This window comes from Nicotiana tomentosiformis, chromosome 9 (assembly GCF_000390325.3).
Source record: "Nicotiana tomentosiformis chromosome 9, ASM39032v3, whole genome shotgun sequence".
NCBI lineage: Eukaryota > Viridiplantae > Streptophyta > Magnoliopsida > Solanales > Solanaceae > Nicotiana > Nicotiana tomentosiformis.
The window spans coordinates 76,652,024-76,661,041 of record NC_090820.1 but is presented as its reverse complement, the minus strand read 5'-3'; the positions used below and the strand labels follow the sequence as shown (position 1 = coordinate 76,661,041).

General features: G+C 34.2%; 1 protein-coding gene across 1 annotated transcript; it reads left to right on the top strand.

Moving 5' to 3' along the window:
• The first annotated feature begins 6,111 nt into the window (after positions 1-6,111).
• On the top strand, positions 6,112-7,495 carry LOC104103395 (premnaspirodiene oxygenase-like). Its single transcript, XM_070185655.1, has 2 exons — positions 6,112-6,218; positions 6,682-7,495. The coding sequence occupies exons 1-2, from the start codon at positions 6,159-6,161 to the stop codon at positions 7,303-7,305; spliced, it is 684 nt and encodes a 227-aa protein (XP_070041756.1). The 5' UTR covers positions 6,112-6,158; the 3' UTR covers positions 7,306-7,495.
• Positions 7,496-9,018: the final 1,523 nt, after the last annotated feature.

The following is a 9,018-nucleotide window of genomic DNA, read 5'->3' as shown; positions in this document are numbered from 1 at the left end:
TAACCCTCCTAATCACTTTAATACACTACACTTAACTTTCAAATACACACTCTTTATGACTAATTCAAGCAATGCCACAAAACCATATACAACTTGGCCCTCCTTCTTTAAGAACATCTATATACTCACTAGCCCGAATCACGATGAATAGGAGGTGCATTTTCTATATACTTATTTTTCTCCTTTTTTGTATTTTCCTTGCTTTTTTTTCTTTTTTTTCAACACTTTCCATAAATTTAGGCTGACCGGCTAATGATCTTCCAAAACATACAAGCACCTTTTTGGCTTTTCTATAGTTCCACTTAAAAGCTACCCCAACTCTCACCTTACTTTTCTAGCGACTTAAGTACTTTCAGAGGTAAAGGTTCGAAACGATCTAATTAAGAACAAAATGGGAATCGACTTGTAATGTGGGTGCCAAAGAAAAAGCTTATATGCTCAAATGAGATATCTAAGGATAATTTTATTTATGGTGGCATAATAGCTCAATGGACAATCAAAGAAACGCCTACATCATCTCCTAGAATTACAAAACTTACTTATTTTGCTTCGACTAACACACGGGGCACGTTCTAGACAAACACATGATAGCACAAAATGTGATCGAAACCTCACATCACACAATGCATATGACTCCAGTCGGGACGGTTTCATTCCAACTCTCAAGTTTAAGCAAGTAATCACAAAGTCAAGAAGTATTAAGCAATAAAGCACTACATGAACAATGAGTCAAGTAACTGAGAGAAAGTGTCACAGACAAGCTATTCAATCTTTCACGGCATCAATTTTTATTAAAACATGTTAGGAAGGTAATTTGCATGCTAAGTCCTAACTATGCTAGCATCAAACAGATCAAAAGGCACATAATAGCACTCAAATTTTCTTTCCTCAATTTTCTAAAAATAAAAATTACCTGGTTCAAGTTATATCCCCTGAAAAAAAATTAATGCCAAAAGAAAAACCAAGGGGATTATTATCTACCTACGACTAAAAAAAATTGAGTTTTTTCATTGAACCTTAATCCTTCAAAAAAATTATCCAAAAGATCCATCGTCAAGAAAGGTCCCTTTTTGTTTTTAAAGTTAAACGAACACAGCTAACATAGTATAGAAAGTCACCCATAAAATTTCCTCACCCCACACTTAAAATTGTGCATTGTCCCCAATGCACACCCATAAATACAAGAGGGTAAAAGAAATTTCTTAGTAGGCCAAAGGCCGAAGTATTAGCATCTCATGGGGTACTTATACTTCTCCCATACTTGGTTCTTTGTGCGGGCACCCCACACTTAGTTCTAACCATCTCACTTGCTTTTGCTTTCTTTCGATGGTCTTGGTTCCTATACTCCTAGAAAAATAAAAAATAACACTACAAGAATAATACAAATATAAAAAATAAATAATAAAAACTAAAAATGACAGCACATACAATACAATGTATCGCACTGCACTCGGGCCTTTAAAGTAGAATGATCAGAGAATTCTTTGCCCCGAGTCACTACCCACGCAATTATGATACACTACAATTTAATGAAACACCAAAAGAGAAAAAAAACAATACAATACACGACAAGTGCACACAGATAGACTCACACATACAACCTTCATGCACGACATTACTCTCTAATATCCCACACTCACACCTTAGTGCCAACAATAATGCTTGCCTACTCAGACTTCGCTGGCCATCAACAATGTTCTTTCAATAATTTCATCGAACACTTGGTGCACAACAATTTCATTCAACCTTTCAAACCATTGGACAAGTGCCATACCCTCCCAAATTAAACGAGGTGGTGGGACTTTGAGTTTCCCACCTCGTAGTCAATTAACAATGCCAAAATAATATATTATTCACTATACACTTGCCAACACTCTATGCTATGCGAAGTTGGGTGGGGAAATAAGTATGAGAGATGAGCAAACAACTATAATACACAATCAAGAAGTAATTAAAACAAAAAGAGAAGAGAAGACAACAAGAAAATAACGAAAATAAGAGAAGAAAATAAACTCACATGGTGCTTGAGAGATAGAAGAAGTAGGGAGCAGGGGCAAAAGGGATTCGTAAGAGAGAGAGAGAGAGAGAGAGAGAGAGAGAGAGAGAGAGAGAGAGAGAGAAACTAGGCGGGTAGGGGTTAGGGATTTGGGGCGAGATGGGTCGGGTTGGGGTAATGTTTTATTATTAGTGGGTGGGGTGACGGGTTTGGGATAAAACGGGTAGGGGACTTACATGGGCGTTTTTATCCGTGCTCCGCACTAAAGAAGGCAGCTGTGCATTTTTGTTTCTGCCTTTGCTATTTTCATTGGCGCCCGACGCCTAGCTGGGCGCAGAACTACTTCTAATTTTTAAAAAAAAACTAAATGACAACTAGACGAAAACAAGAAAATTGGGCTGCCTCCCAACAAGCGCTTGATTTAACGTCACGGCACGACATGAACCACTTTTTGCCTCAACTTCGAACTTATGAATTGGACCCCAAGTTTTGCTTCAAGATTATGATTATACTCCTGGGGTGGTGGAACGAATCTAACTGGCCCAATGAAGCAATGTAGTATTCTGCACTTCTTGGCCTTTAGATGAGGTGTGAAATCCCGATTTTCTAGCAAGATGAATTCCAGAATGCAGTCACCTTGTTCCTCATTCCTTGACTCCTCAAGTGGCTCAGATGACTATATTTTTATATCATCATCCAAACACAATATAGAAAAATACTTGGAGTGTGGACCAATGCGCTCAACTACATGAACACTGGGATTGTCTACATCCTCAACACCAATGACACTAGAGTCAACTAAATATGTATCCTCAATATACTTGGTTGACTCTAGTATCTCTTCTACAATATCGACATCCTCAAATTCTAGTTTGGTTGATTGTTGTTGTTCTACTCTGACTTCCTCCATTAGAACCTCAATTTTTGTATCTAATTCATGTTCTTCTTGGCTACTATCCACAATATTGGCTTGTTGAGCATTAAATGTTTCAACTAGTTGACTCACTTGTGCCTCCAAGTCGCGAATTGTAGCATCTTGCCTTTGTCTGTGAAATTGTTGCTCATTATTTTGTTCCACAAGACACCTTAGCATATCCTTGATCTCTTTCAATACCTCATCCTTGGGTTCTTTGTTCGTATTACCTTCACAAGAAAATGAAGAACCATCAAAGTAAGGGATTGGGGGAAGATAAGAAATATAAGCACAACCATTAAAGTGATCATCTTGACCACCACACATATCACACACATTCCACACATAAGATTGAGTTGGTGCACACAACTCGCTCTCGAGAATATTTTGATAATTATGCCATAGGGGTTTCCTCCACAATATGTATAAGGAGGATCAAAAGTACAATTAAAACCATCAAAATTCTCATAATTCCAAGATTCCATGTTTCTAAAATCAATAAGTAAAACAAAAAAATTTAAAAAAATCAAATACGAGAAAAAAAAATAAAAAGTTCAAACTTGCAACCTAGCAATATGTACACCTACAGCTACACCGTTAGTTACCCGGCAACGACGTCAAAATTTGATCACTCCCAACTATGCCTTATAAAAAGGACTAAGCGATCGTTGTAAATATAATCCGGTTTAGAAGTTCGTAGTCGAATCCCACAGAAAACTAAGGCTTAGCTACAGTTGTTCAATATTGCTAAGAAACACAAGTCCAAATAATTTTTTAGTTATAAAGATTTAATTTTTATTTCTACTAATTAACTAACAAATATTATAAAGCAGTAAAATTATCAACTAATAAGGATGAAATTGGAGACAAGCCTAAGGAGGTCTAGAGTTATTATTTTCTCAATTGTCGGAATCCTTCCCGCTACGCCTTATATAATTTCGCCTAAGTATTCTCTACCAATCGTGAGTACTTTGGTTGTCGTAACTCTCTCTCGAGTAACTAGCACAATTTACTAGACATATTCTCTCAAACTACTCTAGCTGGCACTAATTTACAGCTCACTAGGATCGCACCAACGCTTCGTTATCTCTAACCCACCTTTAAACCCTCCGTATTGATCTCTCACATACGTTAGGAGTGATGATGTTCAACAACTACCTAAATGCATATTCTCTCTCGAGCAATATACAAACTAAATAGGCATAGTTAATTGATGGTCATTCAATCAACAATAATAAATATGTAATTGAACAAGTAGAGGAATCCAACGACTCAATTATATAAAAATATAACACGAATTTATCCTACAAAAGGTTCTATCAAAACTCTAAATAACAAACTAGTTATTCATAATAGTATGCATAACTACAATACTAGAATTCATAACTGATAATGGAAATAGAAGAAGAAAGAGGGAAAAACTTAAAGTTGAATCCTTTTCCTTGCTCCTATGGTGTTCTTGCCTCCCCAAAGTGTTCTTACCTCAAGAGTGGCGGCTCCATTTTCCTCTCTAATCCTTTCTGCCTTAAAAAATAGGTTTAGAACCCCTTTTATACATGTTGGGGGCGTGTAGGGTGAAACTCGTCCATAGCCGTCTCACTTGGCGCCTAGCGCCAACTAGGACACCAAAACTTTTTACATTCTGCCTTTGGTGTTTTGGTTGGTGCCTGGCACCAAACCAGGCACCAAACTCATACTCCCTCCAAATATTTTTATTTTTACTTCACTTTGCATGCAAGTTTCCCAAATCACTTCAATTGACTCCTACACATATAAACACCGTTATTAAACTCGAGTCACAAATATTTACACTAAAGTTAATAAGATTGAGGTATAATGCAAGGCAAATTACATGTGAAAATATGAATTTTTAGCCTAACATCAATGCACGTAAAAGAATTTTATCATGTTAATTATTTGAAAGATAATTACACCTAATCGTACTTAAAAAGTGAGATTAGTAACTTGAGAAATAAGACTGATCGATTACCTACTACATCAAATTAAAATACATGATTCAGTTTGGGTCGGTTTTTCCCTAAAAAGAAACCAAACCAAGTAAGTCGGTTTTTCAAATATTGGAACCAAAGCAAACCAATTAAGTCGTTTTTTATCGATTCGGTTTTTGTCGGTTTTTGTCTGTTTTTCAGTTTGTTTTGTTATTTATCGGGTTTTTTCTTAAATATGAGACATACTACCAAATGCATATTCCGACGACCACATTTTTAATGTAACACTATCAAATCAATTACTTTTTGAGAAATCTATCATTTACCAAGATATATTGATGATAATTGAATCAAATAGTGACGAATAATTTAAATACTCAATTAAAAATCGATTATTTTTAACATGCAAAAGAAAACTACCAATCAAACTAGAATGTAAAGGCATAGAATTAGATTAATATAATAGCAAAGAGCTAGACTAAAAATACAAATGACTAATATGTACCATAAAATTTTAGAAACTTTATATATATATATATATATTCACTATAAAAGTAGCTATTTAAATTTATTATTACACACACACACACACACATATATATATATATATATATATATATATGTGTGTGTGTGTGTGTGTAATAATAAATTTAAATAGCTACTTTTATAGTGAATTTAGTTCGATTTTTTCGGTTATTTTTTGATTAACAAATCAAAACCAAACCAAATATGATCAGTTTTTAAAATTCAAAACCAAAACCAAACCAAATCTAAAACGTATCGGTTTTTTTGATTGGTTTGGTTCGATTTTCGATTTGATTTGATTTTTCGATTTTTTTATGAACACACCCAATGTGTACATATATAATTTCCATCTAAAAGGTGACGATAAACTTGTGGACCAAGATCAAGAACAATAAATTATGCATCTTTCTTCACGAGAAAATTCAACATCTCCAGTGGTTCTTGATTTTTCTTTATAAAGGAATAATCCACTATGACGACTCGGATTACGCAGACACATAAACACCACAAAATAGGAGGTGGCTATTTGTCCCAAGTGGTTCAATTTAACCAAGCTACTGTTTATCCATAAATTTCCAAATTTATTCTTAAAAATTTGATTTGGTGAAGTTTGATTTGAAGATAAAAATATGTTTGGATATCTGTTTTGGGTGAAGTTTGGTTTGGAAAAACATAAAACATGACTTATACCCATAAGTTCTAAAAACTATCACAAATACCCAACAGTACCATTATCAATAATATTAATTATATCATCGATGTTTTTCTAAGGGTCATGGAGAGCGGCGAATTACCATTTCTGCTAGAAAATGACAACATCAAAGCAGTTATTCTTGTAAGTGTATTTCTTTTTTTATTTTTACAAAATATCAAAACTTGGAGTTTTTACTACTCAAACTGCTTAGACTTCACTGCCACAAACTACTTTTCTAGGATTTGCTTGCTACACTTTGTTAACTACACTAACACCATATCTTTTTTTTTGTATCTTCTTAGCTTATGGTCTTTTTATTTTTAATGAAACCAAAGTCTGACTGTGTCGTTTCCAAACTTCAGGCAATATTTTTAAGTGTTTCGGACATTTTGTTTTAGAATATTTAATTTATGTAAAGTGATGTATATTTACGTAGAGGCGGATTATGATTTAAACCCTATGCGTTCAGCTATTAAATATTTTAACATTGAACTCATTATGGGTTTATATTTATTATTTTTATAATTTTAATAAATTTTTATTCCGCAAAATTATTGAACCAGTCGAGTATACGCTAAAAATTTGATGACCATACATGGTGCAGGACATGTTCGTAGCAGGATCTGACACATCATCTTCAACCGTTATTTGGGCATTAACAGAAATGATGAAGAATCCAAAAGTCATGGCTAAAGCACAAGCTGAAGTGAGAGAAGCTTTTAAAGGAAAGAAAGCATGTGATGAGGATACTGATCTTGAAAAGCTTCATTACCTAAATTTAGTGATCAAAGAGACACTCCGATTACACCCTCCAACTCCTCTACTTGTCCCGCGAGAATGCAGGGAGGAAACAGAGATAGAAGGATTCACTATACCATTGAAAAGCAAAGTCTTGGTTAACGTATGGGCAATTGGAAGAGATCCCGAGAATTGGAAAAATCCTGAATGTTTTATACCAGAGAGATTCGAAAATAGTTCTATTGAGTTTACTGGAAATCATTTTCAACTTCTTCCGTTTGGCGCTGGAAGACGAATTTGTCCAGGAATGCAATTTGGTTTGGCTCTTGTTACTCTGCCATTGGCTCATTTGCTTCACAATTTTGATTGGAAACTTCCCGAAGGAATTAATGCAAGGGATTTGGACATGACAGAGGCAAATGGGATATCTGCTAGAAGAGAAAAAGATCTTTACTTGATTGCTACTCCTTATGTATCACCTCTTGATTAACTCTGAAATTTTGCTTTAATGCTGCTTGCTTGCTTCACTTGTTTTAGTGTGCACAAGCATTGAATAAGTTAAATACAGGTACAATATTTTATTTATCTTTTCTGTTTCATCTCCAGTGTTATTGTACCATGATAAGTAATGGATCAAATAAACGAAAATTCTGGGTGTGTTTGGTACCAGGGAAAGAAAATATTTTTCAATTTTTCAATGTTTGGTTGCTTAAATGTTTTGAAAAATATTTTTCTCGTGAACTCATTTTTTTCTAATTGGAGGAAAATATTTTCCTTATCAAGAGAAGAGAAAACATTTTCCAAAACTCATTTTCAACCTTCCCCATCTCTATTCCTCATCCCCACCAACCCCAACCAACCCAACCACCACACCCACCTACCCCAACCCAAACTCAACTCCACCCCGACCCATCCCTACCCTAAATAAAAATATTATTAGTAGTATATTTTCATGTTATAGCTAGATTTTTTATTCTTTGCATTTCAACAAATAAGTATTTTTTTACATGATATAAAAAGTTTTTTTTTTCATTTCAATAAAAAAAGTACTTTTTTTTCATAGAAAAAATATTTTCTTTCATTTCAACAAATAAAAAAAGTATATATTTTTTTATTTCAATAAAATGAGTATTTTCTTTTCATGATATAGAAAAAGTATTTTCTTTTATTTCAATAAAATGAGTACTTTATTTTCATGTCGTAGAAATAGTACTTTCGTTTTCAACAAAAAAAAAGTATATTTTTTTAGTAATGGAGCACAAATTTTAACGTTATTTTTGCGTAAAAATGTAAAGCAACACATTAGTTAATTTGGGTTTGTGTGAGTTTATAGAAGAATAATTTAATTACTTGAAGAAAATAGACTTCTGAAAACGTTGGGTATTTGGGGGGAGGGGGGAGGCGAAGGCGAGCAAGGAAACTGGAAACATGAGACTTGGGGGAAGGGGGTGAGGAAAGTAGCATACAAAAATATTTTTTTCTGCTCTCTAACCAAACATTAAAAAATATTTTCCGAAAAAAGTTTTCTAGTCACCATCCAAGCAAGAAAAAATAAGAGATAAAACCACTCATTTTCGGTGAAAAATATTTCTAGGAATCTCCTTCATACCAAACACATCCTCTATTTCGTTTTTTTTTACGCCGTCTGATCATCATTAGCTGTAAAGACTTTTTTTTATGTTTGAGTGGCTCCATTTTTAAGTGATAGATTTTAAGAGGTTTTGGGAAAAGCCACCTTGTAAAGCTGTTCACAATGATATTTTTTTCCAACTATTCACAATGATTCACGATGGAGAAAAGAAAAAAGGGAGACTTCCCTGATTATTCAAGTGAGAACAAAGCTAAAATATTGCTACGTTATATTTGGTTTCTCACTAGATGTTCGGTATTTGCTTTAACACCTAAACTAGTCCGGATTCACGCTACCCATTAAAGGAGGAAGCGTTCTATCAGAAATTTTTTTATTCCTAGAATCGAACGCGAACCTCTGATTAAGGACGTAGTTATCTTATCTATCTCATCATTAACTTTTGAGGATTACTTTATTTTGCAGTAACATGAAGTTGTTTTAAGAGGGAAAAGATATTATATTGGGCCTAAAATGACGTTGAATGGGCCTTTTTAAATATAACCCCGCGCCAGTTTAAAGCATGCTAGGCAAAACTTTTCTAGGCCACACGTAGCAATAATGGTGATAGTCAAG